This window comes from Pediculus humanus, genomic scaffold, assembly GCF_000006295.1.
Source record: "Pediculus humanus corporis 1103172107819 genomic scaffold, whole genome shotgun sequence".
Classification (NCBI taxonomy): domain Eukaryota; kingdom Metazoa; phylum Arthropoda; class Insecta; order Psocodea; family Pediculidae; genus Pediculus; species Pediculus humanus.
Window position 1 is genome coordinate 7772 of NW_002987407.1, and position 23966 is coordinate 31737.

Here is a 23966-nt window from a genome sequence, read left to right on the forward strand (position 1 = left end):
GGTGAAGGAAGAAACAAAAAGAAAAAAAAAAAATTATTGTCTTTTTTGTCTAAATATCTTTTAAATTTATCTTAACGGTTTTTGTGTTTAACCTTCGACACAATCGTGGAATTAGAATTCATTAAACGAATTTTTTTGTGAGTAAATACCTAAAACTCCATTAATTGGTTTTTTTTTTTTTTCGAAAGGGTCAGACAACGAAATTTTTTAAAATTTGTAATAAACGGGCGGAAGGGGAGGGGGTCGATTTAAATAATAATAATAATAATTTTCTTATGTTTCATTTACGTAAAAATATTAAAAATATTTGTTGTAAAAAAAATTTTTTTTTATTTACAAAAGTCGGTTTTCTGCTCTGATTCTTTTCGGTTTTTTTTTTTTTTTTAACGGTCTAAATGATTACAAGAGTCGCTGAAGAATCAAAAAAAAAAAAAAACCAAAAAAAATTTTTTCCGGGTATTTATTCAGTGTTTACGTCGCCAAAGTAAATAAAAAAATTTGTCGTTTGCGTGAGTTAAAATTCTATGCACACGATAATTCGTGGCAAAAGAAAAAAAAAATTACAAAGGAAAAGGTCTCGCTCGTGGCAAATCTTCTTATTGTTTATCTCGAGGTCAGGATCTCGTTTGTATTTTTTTCCGTTAAAAATAATTTTTTTATTTTATTTTTATAAATTTGTGGTACAAAATAATTTTTTTTTTTTGCACTTATGCTGTACGACAAAAAAAAATTTTCGTGACGTATTAAATTCGGTGCCCCCCCGATTAATTTCCGTTTTATAAATAATAATAATAATAATAATAACCGGAAATTCAATTTTTTTTATTTCGGCACATCTTATTCGCTTATAATTTTTTCACGTGTCAAATTTATTTATATTTATTTTCTTATTCTACTTAAATTTTTTCAAAATTTATTAATTTTTTTTATAAATAATAATAATAATAATAAAACTCTTAAACGATGACGACGCCAACGACAAAAAAAACAAATTTCTGGCGTTAATAAAATAAAATAAAAAAATTAAAATTCAAGTTTTTAATAACACTTAAATAAATAATGATAATAATAATTGACATTCATTTTTATCGTCTGCTTCTTGTATAAAATCATTTAAATGATAATTTTTTTCATCATCCCGCTATGTTTACTCTCATCTCTTGTACCGCAAGGAAAAAAATAAATAAATAAATAAATAAAAATAATTTTATTAATAAAAAAGTCGTCGAATATCAACATAAACTCAATATCCTCGTTTTATTTAGTGCAAGGTTTTCTTTTTCGAAAAGAATCAAAAGAAAAAAATGTTGGGGAGTTGAAGGGGGAAAAGGAAATAGGAAAGGATAAGAAAGGTGGGGAAAAGGAAATAGGGAAGGGTAAGAAAGGTGGGGAAAAGAAAATAGGAAAGGGTAAGAAAGGTGGGGAAAAGGAAATAGGAAAGGGTAAGAAAGGTGGGGAAAAAGGAAATAGGAAAGGATAAGAAGGTGGGAAAAAGGGCGCGAAAATGATGCGATCATAAAATAATAATAATAAAATCCACGATTTAAAAAGCGCGAAAAAAAATAAAGTAAAATTTTTTTAACCGGAAGTAGAAAAACAATAATAAACTTTTTAAAAAAAATTATTTCCGGTTAATTTATTTAAGCGAGTTATCAAAAAAAAAAAAAATGAACTGAGCATCAAATTATCTTTCGTGGAAGAAAAATGAATAACGGATCATTAAAAACAAAAAAAAAAAATAAATAAATAAATAAGTTTAAAAAAGGGAATCCCCTTATTAAATTTTAAATTCGTTAAATTTACAATTATTATTATTATTATTATTATTATTATTATTTAGCAAATCCAATTGTAGTAGTCACACGTTAAAATAATATTAATATTAATTTTTTTTATACGTAATTTAATAAAACCAAAAATGGAAAATTTAAATTTTCTTCTTTTTTTTTTTTCTTGGGTGATTTGATTTGACTTTACGAAATCCTAATAAAGAATGAAAATTCACGAACGCCATTTTTTTTTTTTTTTAAAGGTTAAAAATCAAATGATGATAATAATAAAAAATTGAGTGTCCGAATGTATGAAAGAGAGGGTATTATATTTTTAATATTGAGGTATTATAAAAAATTTTTTTCATAATTATTATTATTATTATTATTATTATCGTAAAAAAATTTCGTCGGGGAAAAGGTACGAAAGGGAAATAAGGTCATGGGGTCAACGAATGCCAATTAAAAAAATTATTTAACTATTTTTTTTTTTTTAAATTAAATTCTTTGAAAACTATCGGATTATTTATTTATTTATTTAAATAAATAAATAGTTATTTAAACAAATATTTATTTGATTAAAAAAATTTTTTTGGATCGAGTGGTACCTACCTTCGAGTTCGTCAATTGATGTTAATAGGTACTCATAATACTTATTATTACAAAAAAAAAAAAAAAAAAAAAACGAGTTTTTTTTTAAAAATGCAAACATACTTATTTCGATGACCGTCCAAGGTGTCACGTGACACTTAATTATTAATAATGGATGGATGGAAAAAAAATGGTGACAGGTGAATTATCGATGATAATTAAACGAGAAAGATATATTTATATGTAAAATAGGTAAAAGGGGGGATGGTTAATTCAAAACAAAAAATCGTTTATTACGTATCGCACTTTGAAGTCTTCTGCTAGGATTGAACGTCTTTTAATGACGTCATTAAAAATGGCCTAGGAAAATTCTCTTTTTTTTTTGTTAATGGAAAAATTCGTGTGTGCGTTTGGGTTTTTTTTTTTTTAGCTTTTGCTACAATTTAAAATTGAAACGGCAAAAAAATAACCATAGCAAAAATAATTAAAAACGTGTAATGAAATAATAATAAAAAAAAAAAAAAATTAGAATGGGAAAAAAATTTTTCGCCATTTTAACGGCTTTTTTTTTGGGGGGAGGGGAGGGGAAAGAGAATTTTAATACGGGAAATTTAAAAATATTTTGAGTTTAAAACAAAAAAAAAAAAAAGGAAGATCAATGAGATTCAGGTTCTATTGTATTCAAAAAAAATTTTTTGTTTTAAATGAGAAACGAGTTTTGAATAAAAAGGAAATAATAAAAAAATTATTTAAAAAATGCCTTTCACAAAACGCGAAAAAACGCGAGAAAAAAAAAACGTAAATTTTAACGGATAATCCAAAACTATATTTGGTTATAAAATTATTATTATTATTATTATTATTTTTTCGAAAACCGTTAAAATTATAATTAATTAACAACTTATTAACGTATGTATTTTTTTTTTTTTATATTTATTTAGAAAAGTTTTTTAATTATTATGTTTCTTGTTTTTACTTGGAATTCTTCTAGCCCCCCCTCTCTCCCCCCGAAAAAAAAAAAAAAAGAAAAATGACAAGGTAAAATTTTTTTTCTTTCTTTTCGGGGAGGGGGGAAAGAAAATTAAATAAATTTTGATGTCACGGTCGGAAAAAAAAAAAAAAAAACGTGGCTGGAAGAATTTCAAACGTGACGTGTCAGGGGGGGAAAAAATGTAACGAATCCGAAAGAAAATTTTCTTTTTTTTTTCATCTAATTACACGTCAAATATTTTTTTTATGAAACTTTAACGTTATTTTCTCGCGCATTTTTATAAATTTTTTAATTTTTCACTATGTTTAATTATTAAAAAGAAAATTTTAATTTTTTTAATAATAATTAAATAACAGGGAAACGTGTAATTAGAAAGAAAGAAATTTTTTTTATTTAAAATAATTTAAAGGTAAAAAAAAAAAAAATATTTTTAATTATTTAACGGCCAGAAGGAAAGTTTGTAAAAATTATTTTTTTTTCTGCATTCAAATAAATTTTTTTTTTACCAATTAAGGTGAGATTTGAAAGGTTTTCTTCTGCTTCTTCTTTTTATTTATCTTGAAAAACGAAGAAGAAGCAGAAGAAAAAATTTAAACGTCATCGAAATGACCCAAGTATGTTTACAATAGATTTAATAAATTTATGAACCAGGTTAAATTATACATTAAAATAACATTATCTCGGATACAAAAAAAAAACAACAACAATAATAATAATAATGATAAGTCTTGACCAAAGTGCAAAAAAGTAGTGCGTTGCAATAATGATAATTCAAACCGTAAATTTTACTCCTTTTATTATCACCATCATCATCATCATTATCGTCATCGTCATCGTCAACGCGTTTTTTTTTTTTTTTTATAGGAATTTGCATTATTATTATTATTATTATTATTATTATTATTATTATTTGATTCGGACGTATAAAAAAGGACATAAAAAAAAAAAAATTTTTTTATTTTTTAAAATTATTTTCGATTAATTTTTATTATTATTATTATTATTATTTTCGTCGTTTTTTTTTTCATTCGCACGTTTCTTCCGGCACAGTTTCTTCTGGTGCTAAATCTTCATCGAACTCTGGTTCATCTTCTGCCGTAGCCTCCTATTTAAAAAAAAAAAAAAAATTATATTTTATGTCTTTTACGTGTTTCTATTTAAGATTTCATTTTTTTGTATTTCGATGTTGGCTGCGTTGCTTAGGTGTAGGGAGGACCTGACCTGGTATTGTTGATATTCGGATACTAAATCGTTCATGTTCGATTCGGCTTCGGTGAATTCCATTTCGTCCATTCCTTCTCCGGTGTACCAATGTAAAAACGCTTTCCTCCTAAACATGGCGGTGAACTGTTCGGAAATTCTTCTGAATATTTCTTGTATTGCTGTCGTGTTACCGATAAACGTTGCCGACATTTTAAGACCTCTCGGTGGTATGTCACAAACGGCAACTTTAACATTGTTCGGAATCCATTCGACGAAATAACTATAATTAATATCATTATTATCGTAAATTTTTTTTTTGAAAATGATAATAATAATGATGATGATAATAAATCACCTGGAATTTTTATTTTGAACGTTAAGCATTTGTTCGTCAACTTCTTTCATCGACATCAAACCCCGAAATATGGCGGCAACGGTTAAATATCTTCCGTGTCTCGGATCGCAAGCCGTCATCATATTCTTAGCATCGAACATCTAAAAAATAAATTAATTATTACCAAAACGCCCGAAGGAAAGAAGAAGAAGAAGAAGGAGGAAAAAAAATGGAGGATTTACTTGTTGAGTTAATTCAGGGACTGTTAGTGCTCGATACTGTTGACTTCCTCTAGCTGTCAACGGTGCAAAACCAGGCATGAAAAAATGAAGTCTCGGAAACGGTACCATATTAACAGCTAATTTTCTCAGATCAGCATTTAACTGTCCGGGAAATCTCAAACAAGTTGTTACTCCAGACATGGTAACCTGTCAAGAAAAAAAAAAAAAAAATTTCCTTCATCTTATCTTCATCCGACCATTATTATTATTATTATTATTTAAATGAAACTTACGGAAACGAGATGATTTAAATCTCCATAAGTTGGCGACCCTAGTTTTAACGTTCTAAAACAAATATCGTACAAAGCTTCGTTGTCTATGCAAAAAGTTTCGTCTGTGTTTTCAACCAATTGATGAACGGATAAAGTGGCATTATAGGGTTCGACAACAGTATCTGAAACCTTATATTATCATCATTATTATTAGATTTGTTCCTTCCACGTGGGGGAAAAAAAAAACTGGATAATTTAATTAATTTTTTTTTTTTTTTTTACTTTGGGAGAAGGCACAACGCTAAACGAATTCATTATTCTATCCGGATATTCTTCTCTTATTTTCGATATTAATAATGTACCCATGCCAGATCCGGTACCACCACCCAACGAATGTGCCAATTGAAAACCTTGAAGACAATCGCAATTTTCACTTTCCCTCCTTAATACGTCCATGACGTTATCAACTAATTCGGCACCCTCCGTATAATGTCCCTTTGCCCAATTATTACCTGCCGAAAACTTTTCCGTTATTCTATTATTTCCTATTATTCCTCGTCGTACATGACCCCCTCCCCCTCTTACCTGCACCGCTTTGTCCGAAAACGTAATTGTCGGGACGGAATAACATTCCGAAAGGTCCCGCGCGTACGGAATCCATCGTACCTGGTTCTAAATCGACGAGAACGGCTCTCGGTACGTATTTGTCACCTGAAATAAACACACCCCCGGTCCCCCCGTGAAATAAATAAATTGGTGGGTAGTAGGAAAAAAAAAAAATCGGTACGCGATCGTGATACCTGAAGCTTCGTTATAATAAACATTTATCCTTTCCAATTGTAGTTGATTATCACCGTGATAATTTCCAGCTGGATCGATTCCATGTTCATCTGATATGATTTCCCAAAACTAAAAATAATAAAAAAAAAACATAAAAATAATAAATTGAAAAATTGCGGATGCGGAAAGTCACAGAATCCATTAATAATAATAATAATAATAATAATAATAATAAAATTTATTTTTATGTTTTTTACTTTTCATTGCCCCTCTCTCTCTCTCTCTCGCTCTGACGACCGTCAAAAATGTTTCATGATTAAAATATGTCATTTTAAAAACAAGCACTGAAGAGAGAGAGAGAGAGAGATTTGAGAGTTGCACAGCTTCCGGTTCGTAAAAAAAAAAAATTAACAAATGCCTGCACAAAGCAAATGGATTCTCAATTTGTAAACGTCACATTTTAAATTTTAACCTTTTTTTTTTTTTTTTTATGTAAAGGTTACGTTTGCTATAGAGAACAAAGCGTCGTCGTCCTTTTTATTTTTTTTCTTCTTCTGCCACGTGCACGAGTTTAAAATAAAAAATATTTGATTTAAAAACAACAAACGAATTCATTCTGCACAATGTCTTCTCATTCAGGTTCATTGAGTTTTTCCGTTTTTTTTTGTTTTGGCATTAAAAAAAAAATTAAATGAAGTGTAAAAATGAGAACGTGTTTGTATCCTTTTGGCATTTTGTCAGGTGACAAACAAAAAAAAAAAAAAAATAGGAAATTTATTCACTTAACCACAATCGATATATCGTTTTTTTTTTTCGATTCGATCTTATATCGATCGATTTTTGTTGTTGTTGTTGTTAAAACACGAAATATTTTTGTAAAATTTTCCGTAAATAATTTCCGTTAATAATAATAATAATAATGATGACGATGATGATTGGCATGAATACAAATAAATAAATAAAATTTATTTATTTATTTAAAAAAAATATATATATTTGACGTTATTAAGTAACTTGATATTTATTTACATGTAATTTTAAACTGACAAAACAAAACCACAGACGGTGGGGGATAAAAAAAAAAAAATTTTTTTTAATACAACATGGTCGTCGTCGTCGTCGTCGTGGCATTAAATAAAAATGACAAAAATAGATTGAAACGTGAGAATTTTATTTAAGGAAAGAAAGAAAAGAAAAAGGGGGGTTCTCCCCCCCCCCCCCATCATTTCTTTTCTGGCATTAAACCAAAAAATTATTATTCTTTTAATTTTTCATTTTTAAAAAAAAATTATTTTATTTTATTTTATATATTTATTTTTTCTAAACATTTCTAGAATTTTTTAAAATCTCCCTGCAAATATATTATAAGTAGTTGCATATATTCAAGAGGCAAAGATTTTTTTTACGACGCCATTTTGTTTTATTCTGTTTTTTTTTTTTTTTTTTTTTTTTTAATCACTCATTTGTGCCTAAAGCCACGTTCGTTCGGTTAAAGCGACATATGAAAGTTATTATTCCGTGTCGGTAAAATACGAAAAAAAAATTCTTATTATAAATTTGATCAATCAGTCAATCAATCAATCAATCAATCATTTTATTAACGGATACAAAAAAAAATTTCGTGGATGAAAATTTTTATTCGAAAATGTTTAAACTCGACTAATTAATTTTTTTTTTTTTTTTTAAATTTCAAACAAATTTCGTCGAATTATTTACTACAAAATTTCCCCCCCCTTTCGGTTCTTTTCAGTCCCCCCCCGACTTGTTTTTACTTCTTAACCCCCCCAAAACGTAAAAATAAATTTTTTAAAAATAATTTTACTTTTTTATTTTTTTTTTTTTATCGACGCGAAAATAAAAATAAAAAAAAAACACGAGTCGTAAAATAAATCATTTTAAAAATAAACGGAAACAAAAAAAAAAAAATCGTCGTGTAATTAGAATTGTCGTTGTTGGGTTTTTTTCCAATGGTCAGTTTATCACGTGACGAATAATTTTTTGTTCTCATTAAATATACGATAAATGTATTTATAATAATAATAAGAGACAGGATTTAACCTTGTTTTTCCTCCCCCTCACTCTCTCACTCTCACTCTTTCTCTCTCTCTCTCATCGCTTTTCTTTTCATTTTTTGTTTCTTTCTCTTTCTTTTGCTTTCTTCGACTTCCTCTTCCCATCTTTTCTTTCATTTCTGTATTTCTCTCATTATTATTTTCTTATATAAAAAAAAAACAAATGATTCAACCATCACAAACACATAAATATTTATTTACTCTATGACTTATCATTTCCTCTTCCTTCTCACTCTCCCCTTTCATTATTTAATTGAACATTTCGAGCGATATCCGTTAGGGAGCCCCCTCCCCTTCCTTTATTTGATAAAAAACATTTAATCGTTACTCGTTAACGTAGGAGCTTTTTTTTTTTTTTAAAAGGAAAATTTTATTCAATAACGAACACAACAACGACAATAATAACAATGATAATAATAATGATTAGTGTTTTAAAAAATGAAAATGCATCAAGGTCAAAGGGGTCGCAGGTCAATAACAATAATAATAATAATAATGAATTCGAAAAAAATGCGATTTTTATTAGTTCAAATCGAATCGGTTTCCGTTTTTTTTTTTTTTTTATTCAAACCCCCGTCGATTTTTCAAGTACATAAATTTATTTATTTATTAATTAATAAATCGAAACGTTAATAAAACAAATAATAATGATAATAAATAATGTATTGAGAATTGAAATAATTAAAAAAAAAAAAATTTATTTTTCCTAACGTACGTTACACGTTTGCATATATCCGCCATTTGCAATTTGCTCGTTTGTTTCGTTCGTTATTTGATTCAAAGGCAAAAAATAATTTTGTCTTCTGCTTCGAAACAAAATTTCACGGTGAAAATACAAAAAAAAAAAAAAAAATGAACCCGTTTCGGTGATTGATTCATCTCGAGTCGGTTATTTTTTATTTTTTTTTTTAAATTTACAATGCATAAAAAAAAAATTATTTTCAAATTTCGTGCGTCAACCGACAACGACAACGTCTTGCATTCTTGCGTTCAAATTTTTATTATCATTATCATCATTATTTTTTTCATTATAAAAAGTAATAATAATAATAATAATAATAATAATAATAATAATAATAATAATAATAATAATAATAACAATAATAAAATGAACCTGTTTTAAGTACAGTTATTTTCAAAAAAAAAAAAAATTAATGATGAAATACATTTTCAATTAAATTAATAATTTTGTATTATTCTTGTTATTATCATCATCATCATCATCATCATCATCATCATCATCATTTTATTTTGCACGGCGAATACGTCATTCAAAAAAAAAAAAAAAAAAAAAAATTTTTTATAACGATCAACGTGAAAATTTGTTGAAATTAATTTTCATCTAATGCCACGATCTGAAAATGTTATGCGTGTCATTTCACTTATGAATATGTGTAATTAAGAGAAAGAAAGAGAGAGAGAGAGAGATAGAAAATTTTTTTTTTCTTTTAACGTCTGTTAAATTATTATGAGTATTATCATTATTATTATTATTATTAATATCATGGTCATTAACACTCACATCATCATCATCATCATCATCATCATTATTAAATTAACTGATATATATATAGTCGATAAAAAGACAAAAAAATATGGTTCGTTAAAAATTAATTAAATTAATTAATTGATTGATTAATTAATTATCGATTTACCTTTGATCCGATTTGATTTCCGCATTGTCCTGCTTGTAAATGAACAATTTCTCTCATTTTGAATTTTTTTTTTTTTTTTAACGTTTACGCGATAATAATAATAATAATTGAAAAAAAATTTTTATTACAAAACGCGTTCACCCATAAACGTTTCAACGGCAGACACAACCGAACTGACTGAAAGCAGACGACGACAAAATTTTTTTATTTCTGTGTTTGACGAAAGAAGAAGCTTTAAGTTGTTGTTGTTGTTGTTGTTATATTTAACGTCGGTTTAACATTTTGCCAAGAAAAAAAAAAAAAAAAACGTTTTATTTATTATTGAAATCCCAAAGAATTTACGTTAAATAATAATAATAATAATAATAATAATAATAATAATAATAATAATAATAATAATAATAATAATAATAATAATAATAATAATAATAATAATGATAATAATAATAATAATAATAATGATAATAATAATAATAATAATAATAATAATGATAAATGAATGATTTTAACAAACACTTTTTTTTTTTTTTTTAAATTAATTATTTTTGTTACTATCAATTAAATCTTTTCATGTTCATATATCACAACAAACGTGATACAAACAAAAAGGTAGATAAAGAAAGAGAGAGAGAGAGAGAAGTAAAGATTGGGAGAGAGAGGAGGGGAGGTTATTAAATAATTACATTACTGTTTAACTATTAGGTTTGTAAGGTTTGAAGTGGAGAAAAAGAAGGTACCTGTCATATAATTCATTTTGTTTATACAACAACAAGGAAAAAAAGTTTTAAAAAATGCTGCCATTGTTTGTTTAATACAAAACAAACAAAAAAAAAAAAAAACTTATTTTTCTTCAGTCTAATAATAATACTTATAATAATAATAATGATAATAATAAAATGAAAACAAACAAAACAAATTCAAACATCGCATCTCTTTTATTATTATTATTATTATTATTATTACTTGGAGTTATTAATCAATAAATTATTATTTATTAAAAATGTTTTTTTAGTAAAAAAAATAAATAGGAAATTTTAAATAATACACGTATCGTTTTTCATTTCCGTTTAAATAATGTTTCAAAAATATTCATTTCCGGTTAATCGAGTTTAAACATTTTTTGATAATTACATGAGTAGTATTATTTTATTATTTATTTATTTAATAATGTCAAATAAATTGTTTTATTCATTCATTCATTCGTGATGGATTTAAAATATAAAATAAATGGAGTAATTTTATTTTATTAATTTTTTTTGTATCAATGTAATGTCGTTACACAAAACATGATAATAATAATAATAATTTTTTTTAGATACCTGATAAAGCATTTTACGTACCTGATTTCATAACCGAAGAAGAAGAAGAAAATATATTAAATAACGTATACAGCTCTCCCAAGCCTAAATGGACAAATTTATCAAATAGGAGATTACAAAATTGGGGAGGGATTCCTCATTTAAAAGGAATGATTCCAGAAGACATTCCAGCGGTATCGACATTTCACTTTTTATCATTTTTTTTTTTTTTTTGGTTACTTCTTTTGTGTGTGATAAGAGATAATTATTTCAGTGGTTAGATAAAGTTTTGAGTAAAATAAAAGAAACAAATGCATTTCCTAAAGAAAAACAACCCAATCATGTTTTGGTTAATGAATATTTACCAAATCAAGGAATAATGAGACATTTAGACGGACCAATATTTACTCCAGTGATATCGACAATCTCATGCGGATCACACACAGTTTTAAATTTTCATCCACCTCTCGATAAAAATGAGGTTAATAATTTAAATTTTATTTTATTATTAAAATTTTTAATTGATTCATGAGTATTTATGTATCATTTTTTGTTTTTTAAAGGATTGTTCAAAATCAAAATCGATCGCAATGTCCATTTTGTTGGAAAGAAGAAGTTTGGTAGTTATAGCAGAAGATTTATATCATTTATATCCACATTCGATATGTGAGAAAAGCGAAGATGTCATACATTCAGATAAAATAGCTAATTTGGTTTTGTGTTCGAATAATTATAAAGAAAATGATGTGCTAAAGAGGAATACGAGAGTGTCATTAACGATAAGGCATGTACCAAACACGTCTAAATTTAAATTAAAACTTTTTAAGTAATTAAATAAGACATTTTTATTTTAAAATTTACTTTTATCAAATTGCAACTTGTTTCTCATTTTTTTCAAAAAAAAGGAAAAAAGGTAATTAACAAAATATTACTTTAAAAAAATATATATTCTGACAACTTTTAATACTTGTTTCGATTAAGTTTAAGGTAGAAATCATTACAAATAACAACTTGGGCTTATCATTCAAAAAATTTTATTATTTGTTTAACAAATTATTATTATTATTCCGACTGTGACTGTTTAAAAAGGTAAAAAAAAAAAAAAATGTTTAATTATTACTTTTTGTTTTTACACAAACACACTTAAATGTCTTGTGGTTTCATATAATAAAATAATTGTCATAACAAAAAATTCAGTTTCGATATGATAAGACAAATCGATTGAACAAAAACAAAGTTTGACGATAATTAATTTATCGATATAGCGTTGTCTTCATCCATTGGTTCATCATCATTTGTTTCCATATTTAAATCATTATCATCATCTTCTTCTATTGTTCCCCTTAATTGTTGAATTGTCACAGTCAATGCATGAAATTGTTGTCTTCTTTTCAATATTTTTTTTTCTATCATTGCTTTACAGTCTTTTAAATTTTTCAATTCATTCTTCAATTGTTCTAATTTTTTACCAGTTTCTTTTCTATCTGGTTCTTCATTGATTGCATTACCCAACAAATCACATTCCATTTTATTTTTTCTAACGACTTTGGCTTCAACCAAAGCCGCTTTTGTTTTTTCAATAATTTTCTTCTCTTCCTGTATATCGTTTTTAATTTTTTGCGATAAATTTTGATAATTTTGTAATTCTATAGCGTTCATTTGTGCAACGTTTTGAGATTTACGAAACGTGTGTTCGCAACAAGCTAATTGTGCCAACATTCTATCAAGAGATAATTGATTTTCTTCTGGAGATTCCTCTGACGTACACCATTTTATAATTAATTTTTGAAGAACGTTTAACCTCCTGTCATCACCGGTGCCATCACCATCGATTAAAAGCCTTCGCCTGATCACGTCCTCTGAAAAATTTATTCATGAAGGAATGAAACAGACATGCTTTAGAAAAAAATATAACAAATTCTTTCATTACCATCTGTCATTTTTCAGTAATTTAAACAAAAAAAAAATATTAATAATACATTAACGGCTATATGATCGATACGCATCTATTATTCTATTGACACGTCTAAAAGAGTTTTTATTACTGAATATTTATTTATTGTGATAATTTTAACTTCCGTTGATCGTTCTCGATTCGCAGTGCGCTTACATAGAAATTTTTTTTAAGGTAAATAAATGGTTTTTAATTAATTGAGTGATTGATTTGAAACTATGAGATTCGACCCAAACTTTTGGGTGAGTAAAATTTTCTTGCGCTACTATACTTTCTAGGCTTTAATTATTTTTCTCATGTACTTTTCTATATATATGTATAAAATCTATAAAAATTGATAAAATCCATTCTGATCAGATAATTTAATTTAATTTATTTTTTTAAATTTTTAGGCACCGGAAGTATGTCTTACATACAGCATACATAATATTTAAATAAATAAAATTTGATCGCTTTTATTGAAACGATTTTTTTTTTAAATCGTTGAATAACTTTTTCTTTTAGAAAAAATTAAAATCCGTTGCTATTGTTTCGTGTGGCGGTTTTGGATGTTACTCTGCTCTCAGCATATACAAAGAAAATGAAAAATTTTACGATTATTGTTTGATGCCATTGATTCATAAATTAGATCCAGAAACTTCTCATAAATTTGCATTGACCATATCCAAATTCAAATTAGTTCCTAAAACTTTATTTAAAGATCCAGAAACATTGGTAAGTTTGTTTTTTGTTTTTTTTTTTTTTTTTTTTTTAAAATAAATTAATCATTTTTTTATATAAATATATAATATGTAGATAAAAAAAAAAAAATGTACTTTATTAGAAAATACAAGTTTGGGGACTGAATTTTAGTAATCCCATCGGTATAGCAGCAGGATATGACAAGCAAGGGGAAGCTGTTGAATCGTTGCACGAAATAGGATTTGGATTTATTGAAATCGGTTCGGTTACTCCATTACCACAACCTGGAAATGAAAAGCCGAGAGTTTTTAGATTAAATAATGAAAATGCAATAATTAATAGGTAAAATTAATTTGAACACCATGTTCATTTTTTAAAATCTTTTATTATTTTTCAATTATCAAGGTGCTTTCCTTTATAAAATTTATTTTTTCAGGTATGGTTTCAACAGTGATGGTCACGATGCAGTTTATAAAAGATTAAAAACAATAAGAGAATCAAGCGGATTTAAAGGAATAATCGGTGTTAATTTAGGAAAAAATAAAAATTCAACAAATCCAATCGATGATTATGTTAAAGGAATAAAAAAATTCAGTGATGTCGCTGATTATTTTGTTATAAATGTGTCTAGGTAAAATTTTTATTTTTATTTTTTTGTTTCTTTTTTCGTTATTGATATATTAATATATGTACATTTAACAGTCCCAACACTCCTGGATTGAGGCAATGGCAGAAGAAACAACAACTTGAGGAACTGTTGAGTGCATTAATAGAAGCGAAAAATAATCTTAATGTTGATAAAAAACCACCACTTTTACTCAAACTCGCACCAGATTTGACAAATGTTGAAAGGAAAGAAATAGCTGATGTAATTTTAACAGAGAAGGTAAATACATGTATATTTTTTCTTTTATAACTTTATTAAAGGTTGTTTATGATGAAATCATTAAACCTTAAATGCATTTAAACAGTACAAAGTAGATGGTCTTGTAATTTCAAATACGACAATCGAAAGACCTGGAATCACAAGTCCAATCGGTGATGAAAAAGGGGGTTTAAGTGGTCAACCCTTGCATGATCTTTCGACAAAATTGATTTCTGATATGCACCATTATACAAGTGGTAAGAATTAATTTAAGTAAGACATCATTCGAAAAATAAACTTTTCATATCAAGACAACAATTTTTTCAGGTAAAATTCCCATAATTGGCGTTGGAGGAGTTTTCACAGGACAAGACGCTTATGAAAAAATTCAAGCTGGTGCTTCTTTGATTCAATTGTACACAGCATTTGCTTTTCACGGTCCTCCCAGGATAGTTAAAATCAAAAAGGAATTGGATGAATTGCTCAAGTACCTTCTTCTTCTTTTTTTTAATAACCATATGATGGTAATCATAAAAAGTTAACGATTAATTTTTTTTTTTTTTTTTTTACAGGAAAGATGGTTACGAGTATTTATCAGAAGCTGTAGGAAAGAGTAAAAGCGAATCTAAAGAAAATCCACTTTAGTGTTTAAAATAATAATAATAATAATAATAATAAGTGATAATTAAGTAAACTATTTATTTTTATATTTTTTTAAACGTGTAAATGAGTAGTTAAAAACTTGGGGTTAAAAAAAAAAAAAGAAATAATATTAACGGTAATAATAATAATAATAATAATAATAATTAAAAAAATGGAAGGATTTATTGGGCTTCACGTAGGTAATGACGATTGGAAAATTTTTTCTTCTATGTTGTCACATCGTGGATTGTTAATTTAAAAAAGGTTTTTTTTGTTTTTTGTTGACAAGGGGCTGGAAGTCACAGTCATAAACTTCAAATTCATTACAAAAAATTATGTAAGAAAGCAGCCAAAGAAGGAGTTTTATATTTAAATCAGGGAAAATCGGCGCTGGACGTTGCCGAAAGCGTAACCGCCATTTTGGAAAATTCACCTCTGACAAATGCCGGCTACGGATCGACGTTAACGTGGGACGGAGAAGTCGAATGCGATGCGAGCATAATGGATGGATCGACATTAAAATGGGGAGGTGTGGGAGCCGTTCCCGGTATAAAAAATCCGATTTCTTTGGCTCGAGCACTTTGCGAAGAACAAGGAAACGTTTTGACACTCGGACGTGTTCCTCCTTGGTTTGTTTTTTCTAAAATGTTGGTAATACTCAAGTTTATTATTATTATTATTATTTGTTGTTGTTGTTGTGATTTTTATAGTTTGCTCGTTGGAATCGGAGCTCAAAAATGGGCTGCAAAAGCTGGCATGGATGTGGTACCATCGAAAAACATGATATCAGGTTTATGAAATTTAAAATGGATGAAATTTTAATTATTTAAAATATGAAAATAAATATATATTAATTTTTTTTTTTTTTTTGTAGAAAAATCACAAAAGCTTTATAGAAAGTACAAAAAGAAAATAAAAACGATAGAAAAACTAACGGGAAAAATAATAAGTCCTTTGGATACGGTCGGAGTTGTTTGCCTGGATAAATCGGGTAAAGTCGCCGCGAGTTGTTCAAGCGGAGGAATCGCTCTAAAACATTCGGGAAGAATCGGACAAGCGGCCACATACGGATCCGGAGTCTGGGCTCAAAACGGTTTGGAATCATCCATATCCGTTTGTACTTCCGGTTGCGGTGAACATTTGATTCGAACGATGCTTTCGAAAGAAATATCGGATGCTGTTAATTCATCGAATTGTCCAACGTCTGCACTTTACGATTCTCTAAGCAAAAAATTTTTAAGTGAGTTTCCCCGAAGACCATAATAATTAATTTGAAAAAAAAAAGGGAAAACTTTGGATTTTCTTCTTCTTTTAGATTCGCCATTTTTAAACGGAATAAATGAAAAACTCGGGGGTGTGGCCGTGTTGAAAGTTAACGATAACGGAATGGGAGAATTTTTATGGGGACACACGACGAGCACCATGTGTTTGGGTTTCATGTCCACATCGGATTCGTCACCCAAAAGTAGATTGTCCTCACTTTCGCCGGGGCAAAGTCCCGGATTTAATATCGTAATAGAAGGGATATCGTTTAAAACGAAAAATTTTAATGTCGACGTGGAATAATTTTTTTTTTTGTTAACAATCGAAACGGTCGTACGTTTAGTAGTAGTAGTCGTCGTCGTTTTTTTTTTTTTTGCGCGCCATTTCTTTAAAAACTTTTTTTTTAATTTTGCCAACAAAACAAAAAGAAATATATATCAAATATTTTTTATTTATTTATTTATTAAAAAATAATTAATAATTTATAATAATAATAATAATAATAATGATAAAAAAGAACAACATCACTAAAAAACAATAAGAAAAAAATTAAAAAAAAATTTTGTCAAAAAAAAAAAAACAAAACGACAAAAAAAAAAAAATATACACATCGAAATAATAATAATAATGATAATGATAATAATGATTGATTTAAACGGATTTTGTATAAAAAATAAAAAAAAAAAACAAAAACAATCCGGTGGGTTATGATATGATGTGGGAAAAAAAAAAAAAAAGTAATTTTTATAATTTTCGGTGAGTATCTATTAATTTGTTTCGGTCATTAACAAACAAACAAACAAACAAAAACTAATAATAATAATAATAATAATAATAACCCTTACGTGACTAATTTAATCAATCAATCAATCAATCAATTAATCAATCAACTAATTAATTAATTTAAAAAAAAAAAAGTTTTAATATAAAACAACTTAATAAGTAAACAATAATCTTTGGTTTACTGGCGTTAATAATAATAATAATTAAAAATAATTAATTAATAATTAATAATAATAATAATAATAATAATAATAATAATATTTATACACGTAGAATGAAAAAAACTTTTTTTTTTTTTTTTTGCTAATTTAAAAACAAATGAAATGATGCGACGGATTGAGAGAGAGAGAAAAAAATAATAATAATAATAATGTTAAATAATGAACATAATGATGATGATGATGATGATTATAAATATAAACAGACGATTGTTTCGTAATAATAATAATAATAATAATAATAATAATAATAATAATAATAATAATTTTTCAAATTAATGTGAATTTAATAACGATTGCAATGAGAAATAAAATTGAGCTTTTCACTTGGGGCAACTCCCCAATACAAAATGGACGGATTTGAATATTTCAAGAGTGATAATAATAATAATAAGAAGAAGGAGAAGGAGGAAGAGAGAGGGAGAGAAAAACGTAATCGACTCATTCATCACAGCAGATAATTAGATTATAGGAACAATCCATAAACAATAAATAGGGAGAAAAAAAAAAAATTAATTAAATGCAACCAACTAATGATTATAATAAATGCAAAATTAAACTGTGAGATCTCCTGAATGTGGATCGGTGGCAAAACAAAAGATTAGAAAAAGAAAAACGGGAGCAACGAGGATGTGATAAAGATAAAAAATTAAAAAAAATTTCTTAAAGTTTAAATGTTAAGTTGAGTGCCTCTATTCTATCCTATCTACGTTTTGTTAAACATTTAAACTTATTTAATAAAAATTTACGATAAGTACACACAATATTAATTTTTTTCTTTTTTTCTTTTTAGGCACTAAATAATAATAATAATAATGAAATTCTCCGAGGGTTTTCAAGAAATATCTTCCCCTTACTTCCCCCTCCCCACTCAATCGAGAAATTCACCAGCCTTTAGACACGTGAGAGAGAGAGAGAGAGAGAAAAAGGTTATGTGATCATGGCAAACATCAAATAATGATAATAATAATAATAAAAAAATCCATTTTTTTGGGTTCTTCTTCAACAATTGCTTTCCGCTTCCGGTAACCGTTTCCGGGGATCCGTTTCCGCATCGATCGTTCGCACGCCAACACTCAAACGCAACCGTATTCGAACCAAATTGAATTTTCTTTTCTACTTTTCCTTTTGGAATCGTCCGAGGAGGTGGGAGGAGGAGGAGGTGGAGGACTCAACTTGTGCGACATCGTTCCCGATTGTGACCGATGGGAACGTATGCTGTTGTTCGGACTCGGTGGTTTGTTGTGAACGCCCACGTCTCCACCGAGAACCGTGTTGACTCGATTGTAGACGAGAAACGTCGGAGGATTGGCAGAAGGTTCGTCCTTTTTCGTCGTCGTCGTCGGGGATTCTGGCACGTCAGTCTTTGATGATGATGATGATTCGTTATTGTTATAGTAGACGGTTTGCCTCGTTCCAGCTCCCTGTTGATTTAATATGTTTGGAAAACCTATGGTTTGAGATGATACTCCCTCATCTGGAATTCACGTCGGACAATAATTAATTTTCACAGGTACGATTATCATTATTATTATTTTTTTTTATTTGTTGTTTATTAAAAGTCTAAAAAAATGTCAAACCTTTTCCGTCAGTCAGTCAGTCAATCAGTCAAATTTTTTCGTTTTAAATTCGGTAAATTCGGTTGTTAGCCTCACGTAGTAAACCATTTGTGATAGTTTTTGACTTTTTCTCGTTCTTTCGTATCGGTCAAACATCCAGTCACCTGATAAAAACATGTTCGTATCGTACAGAATGTAAACAAAAGTTTTCTTTTTTTTTTTTCTTTTACAGGTTAAAACGAACCTTGTCTTGTTGGATCATCGACGCTACCATCCGACTCGTTTCCTCCAGATTCTGATTCTTGTAGTAGTAAAGTCGACGACGGAGGCCTCGAATCTTCGTGCCACGATTTTCGGCTCATGTTAATCAAATCCGTTCCTGCTTTTCTAACTCTTCTCACCAGACTGGCACCGAATCCTTTTCTACATCAATATTTAAAACGTAAGTACAAAAAAAAAAAAAAAAAAATTTTTTTTTATCTTACCCAAACAAACAAACATCTCACGCAAGGGTCTTTTGCAAGACCTTTACTTACTTTTTATTCGTGCAACTTTCCAATTTCTTATAATGATCCATTATTTTCTCTTCGAGTTTTTCCTTTTGACGACTCAAATGATTCAATTTATCGGAAAATATTTTCTCTTCCGCGTGATAATGTTGCTTGTCTTCGAGCGAATGCGTCAACAATTCGTGATACTGTGATAAAAGCATGGACGCGTGTTTCATGAGCGACCTTCGATCCTCTTCGAGATTCGAATTCATTTGCAACAGCATTTCGTTTTGATTCGCGACCTTCGACAATTGTACCTGAAGGTGAGTCGCGTGATCCGATAGAGTCGCCGTTTCTCCCTGCAATTCCGTGTGCCTCAACCTCAAATTGCTCGCTTCCCCTCTCAAATTCTTATACTCCTCCTGTATGGCTCTGTATTCCGTTTTGACTTTTTCATTTGCCGTAAATAAATTACGAAAATCATCCTGGGAAAAAAAAAAAAAAAAAAAAAATTTTTTTTTCTTCTTACACGTTTCTTAGTCGCACGAAAATTTCCCCCAAAAAAAAAAAAAAAAAAATTTTTTTTTTTTTAAACCAAACCTTGAGTTTGGAATGCTCCGCTCTTAAATTGGTGAGCGAAATTGAATCCGCGACCAAAGCATCTTTTTCTTGTTTCGTGCTACTGTTGATGGCCTCTTGTTTCGCGACGACATCTTTCAAAGACTTGTTTTCTTTCAATAAATCTTTTTGAACTTGACGCAAATTTTCTTTTTCTTTTAACAAGTTTTCGTGTTCGGAAGAAAGTTGTTCGTGCAACGATTGCAAAGCTATCTGATCTTTAAGCAATTGATTATACGAATCTTGCTGATTCGCTCCTTTTTTTGCCAACTGTAAAAAAAAAAAACAAATGTTAATTTAACTTTTTATCTTTTATAATAATAATAATAATAATAATAATACTAATAATGGTAATAATTAATTACTTCTTCTTTTTCGGCCACGAGTTGAGAATTGGCCAATTGAAGAGCCGTGTGTTGTGCCGTGAGCGAAGTTATTTGCGATTGCAGTGTTGCCATAACGACTTCCAAATGAGCATTATCAGATTGCATGGCATCCGCTGCCGATTGCAAAGCGGCCAATTCATTTTTCAATTCATCTTTTTGACCTTTCCCCTCATCGAAATCTTCATCGAAATTCATTTCCGTTTTATTACCATCCTTGCATTTGGGACACGATAATCGTATTTCTTTCGTCAGTAAATCTTTCAATTCGGGTATCGTTAATAAGTTGGCAACCGTGGATTCCGTGTCGAAAAGCAATTCCGGTTTCAAACCCAATTTTTCAAGTCCGTTTTTCAAATGTTGATTATTAACCTGAAAACAAACGACAAACGTTATTTTTTTTTTTACTCGCGACATGAATCGTGTGTTGTTTCCTTTTTTAAATATTTAACCTTTTCCGACACAAGTTCGGCTTTTAAAACGTTTAAAGTTTCTTCCGTGATTGCAGCTTTCGATACGAGTTCGTCTCTTTCTCTTTCCACTTCGTGAAGCCTTGTCGTCTGCCATTTTGCATTTTCTAATTCTTTAATAAATTGTTCTCGTTCTTTAACGTGAGCTTCTGCCTTGTTCACAAAATCATCCAATTTGACATCTTTTTCCTAAAAAAACGGAAAATTCAAAACGTTACCTTTATCTATGGAAAAATGATTTTTTTCCTCTTCGATTTTTACTTACCTCTATGGTTTCTTTAAATCTATTAACGTCTCTCTGTGATATTTGCAACTCCTTTTCCAAATTCAATAAATCGTTTTTCATCGATGCCAATTCTTCTTGCAGGCACGGAACTAAAACGGATTGAGTTTTCCACAGTTCGATTTCCGTACTCGAACCTTCTAAATCCGTTATTTTATTCGTCAAAACCTCAACTTTCTTAACGTACTCGTCGATTTCATTTTTTAACGAAACGATTTGCTTTCGTCCATCTTGTAATTCTTGCTGTTGACGGTCTATCGTTTGCCTAAGACCTTCTTTAGCTTCTTGAAGTTTTCTATTTTCCTGGAGTGAATCTTTAACGATCAATTCCAATTCTTTATTTTCCGACGTTAACCTTTTGCACGTATCTTCCAATTGTTCGATCTAAAAATATGCTCACGTTTTTAAAACCCTCAAATACAAACGACATGTTTTCATCCAATAATAATAATAATAATAATAATACTCACGTTTATGCTTAATTTTTTATTCTCTTTATCGAGTTCTAATATTTTATTGCTACTCTCGTGAAACGACGTTTCTTTTAAATTTTCTATCGTCGACAACAATTTTCTATTTTCCAATTCTAGTCGGAGTGCACGTGCTGTTGCATTGCTCGTTAACTGTTCAGACCAACTGGCATCTCCCGAACTGACAGGTTCTTCTAAATCGCTATCAGATTTCACTACCGATTCATCGTGAAGTACCGATCGTGCTAAAATTTGCAATTCTGCATTTTCCGCATATAATTTTTCCAACTTTTTATCCTTGGCGTCTCTTTCCTATACGGGAAAAAAAAAAAAAAAATTTTCCTTTGTCAACAACTTGAATTCCACGTGAAAATTTTAAAAAAATTATTATTACTTACAAGAGTCAATTCGTTTATTTGTTGATTTAATTTTAATATTTCACCTTCCAAATCAAAAACGTGATCACTCCTTCTTCTGGCTCTTTGTAATTGATCTTCTAACATTTCTCTGGTCTCGAGTAGAACTCTGAAATGGAAAATTTAAAAATCATTCTTTCCACTTCTCCTAAGAAACAAGCGGAATATTCGATTAAAATAGGTTGTTACCTGTTGTCTTCTCTTAGTTCTTGAACTCTTGTCTTATAAAAATCAATATCGCTAAGTTTATCTTTAAATCGTTGGACTTCATTTTCTAATTTTTCTGCTTTTTCAGCTTTTTCTCTCATGGCATCAAGTTCATCTCTGTATGCTTTCGCAGATCTGGCTTCCTGTACAACATCGGCAACTTCTTGCCTCAGTTTTGTCACCATGGCTCTGTGATGTTCCAATTCTTCTTTGCATTCCGTTAACGCTTCTGTTTTTTCCTCGCTAAAATGGCGACAGAAACAAATAATAAAACCACCAGGTTTTTTTGTTTTAAATTTAAAAAAACAATGGAAAACAATCTTACAGTTCTTGTCTTTGTTTTCTAAGTTTCGATTTCCAATCGGCCAATTCTACTGCCAAATGATGCGATTCTGAGCTTACATTAGATATTTGTTTATTTTTTTTTTCAGAATTAGACAACCTTGTTTCACATGTGGCAGATGTTATCCAGTTTTGTAAATATCTATCTCTTTCTTTGACTAAATGCCTAACATGATCCATTAAAATATCATGGCTAATACTGTCTTGATTATCATTACCGATAACCATTAAAGGAGTATCAGTAACCTAATAAACAGATAAAATTTTTATTTTTTGTAAATTATAATGTCTGTAAGTTGAGTAGTACTCGACAAAACCCACAAAATACTATAAAATTTAAATAAAGATATTATTACCTTTTTGATACAGTCGACTATAGAATGTTGAACATCAACATCTAATAATTTAATTTTATCGATAAATATTTTTTTATTGGGGCATTGCACAGCACAAGAAAGTAAAAGTAAAAGTAATAAAGCCATGTCTTGCCTTCCAGCAGGAGTATTTGGTTCTGTTCCTAATCTTACAACATCGGGAATCATAATGACTGTTTGACCGAATTCTTCTTGATACAAATACTGTATATTTTTTAATATTATATCTAAATTTCTTATAATTGCTTGAGAATTACCAAGGCTAGGCACGACACCAGTAAAGGTAGGCTCGGGATCTCTAAAAAATATAAAAATAATTTTAAGATTTGAATAGAACAGGCGTTTTTTATGTGCCAAAAAAAAAAAAAAAGTCACTTACATTTGCAAAAGCACTTGATAGATAAGAACTCCATCTAATAAATCTTCATAATCAACTAAACCACTAGGATTTTCAAGGCACGATCTCAACTAAAATTTACAAATAAAAATGTTTAAATTTTAATTAAATATTATAAATAAAAAGTGAATTTTAGGCAGTGTACATACTAACCCATATAACAAGTGGCCCATCCATAAATTCGTCCTTTTCTTCGATGTTGGTGGCCATTTTTATATATATCATTACCTGTTAGCATATATTTAATAAATAAATTAATTTAATTACGTTTAAAATCATTCTTATGATGTATTCATACGGGCCTTCTGGCTCGAATTTGAAAGAAATAAAACTTGTTGACATTCACACACACGCACACACAATG

General features: G+C 28.6%; 6 protein-coding genes across 6 annotated transcripts; 3 read left to right on the plus strand and 3 right to left on the minus strand.

Moving 5' to 3' along the window:
• Positions 1 to 4211: 4211 nt before the first annotated feature.
• Positions 4212 to 6491, minus strand: Phum_PHUM373360 (tubulin beta-2 chain, putative; the record flags this gene model as incomplete). Its single annotated transcript, XM_002428228.1, has 9 exons — positions 4212 to 4456; positions 4573 to 4834; positions 4910 to 5049; positions 5131 to 5316; positions 5403 to 5570; positions 5664 to 5893; positions 5967 to 6092; positions 6182 to 6290; positions 6456 to 6491. 9 exons carry the CDS (start codon positions 6489 to 6491, stop codon positions 4376 to 4378), a joined length of 1338 nt encoding a protein of 445 aa, XP_002428273.1. The 3' UTR covers positions 4212 to 4375.
• A 4471-nt stretch (positions 6492 to 10962) lies between these two features.
• On the plus strand, positions 10963 to 11939 carry Phum_PHUM373370 (uncharacterized protein; the record flags this gene model as incomplete). Its single annotated transcript, XM_002428229.1, has 5 exons — positions 10963 to 10986; positions 11204 to 11380; positions 11461 to 11667; positions 11750 to 11899; positions 11925 to 11939. 5 exons carry the CDS (start codon positions 10963 to 10965, stop codon positions 11937 to 11939), a joined length of 573 nt encoding a protein of 190 aa, XP_002428274.1.
• Positions 11940 to 12434: 495 nt separating this feature from the next.
• Phum_PHUM373380 (uncharacterized protein) lies at positions 12435 to 13126 on the minus strand (the record flags this gene model as incomplete). Its single annotated transcript, XM_002428230.1, has 2 exons — positions 12435 to 13045; positions 13117 to 13126. The coding sequence occupies 2 exons, from the start codon at positions 13124 to 13126 to the stop codon at positions 12435 to 12437; spliced, it is 621 nt and encodes a 206-aa protein (XP_002428275.1).
• A 232-nt stretch (positions 13127 to 13358) lies between these two features.
• Phum_PHUM373390 (Dihydroorotate dehydrogenase, putative) lies at positions 13359 to 15331 on the plus strand (the record flags this gene model as incomplete). The annotated part of the gene is made up of 8 exons (XM_002428231.1): positions 13359 to 13382; positions 13645 to 13854; positions 13964 to 14163; positions 14258 to 14452; positions 14524 to 14707; positions 14793 to 14943; positions 15014 to 15173; positions 15259 to 15331. 8 exons carry the CDS (start codon positions 13359 to 13361, stop codon positions 15329 to 15331), a joined length of 1197 nt encoding a protein of 398 aa, XP_002428276.1.
• Positions 15332 to 15500: 169 nt separating this feature from the next.
• Phum_PHUM373400 (threonine aspartase, putative) lies at positions 15501 to 16894 on the plus strand (the record flags this gene model as incomplete). The annotated part of the gene is made up of 5 exons (XM_002428232.1): positions 15501 to 15528; positions 15618 to 15957; positions 16039 to 16118; positions 16203 to 16568; positions 16644 to 16894. 5 exons carry the CDS (start codon positions 15501 to 15503, stop codon positions 16892 to 16894), a joined length of 1065 nt encoding a protein of 354 aa, XP_002428277.1.
• A 1774-nt stretch (positions 16895 to 18668) lies between these two features.
• Positions 18669 to 23812, minus strand: Phum_PHUM373410 (uncharacterized protein; the record flags this gene model as incomplete). Its single annotated transcript, XM_002428233.1, has 14 exons — positions 18669 to 19069; positions 19396 to 19574; positions 19688 to 20127; positions 20243 to 20530; positions 20626 to 21015; positions 21096 to 21302; positions 21379 to 21780; positions 21867 to 22178; positions 22265 to 22391; positions 22472 to 22732; positions 22815 to 23077; positions 23188 to 23503; positions 23585 to 23673; positions 23756 to 23812. 14 exons carry the CDS (start codon positions 23810 to 23812, stop codon positions 18669 to 18671), a joined length of 3732 nt encoding a protein of 1243 aa, XP_002428278.1.
• Between the last annotated feature and the right edge of the window lie 154 nt (positions 23813 to 23966).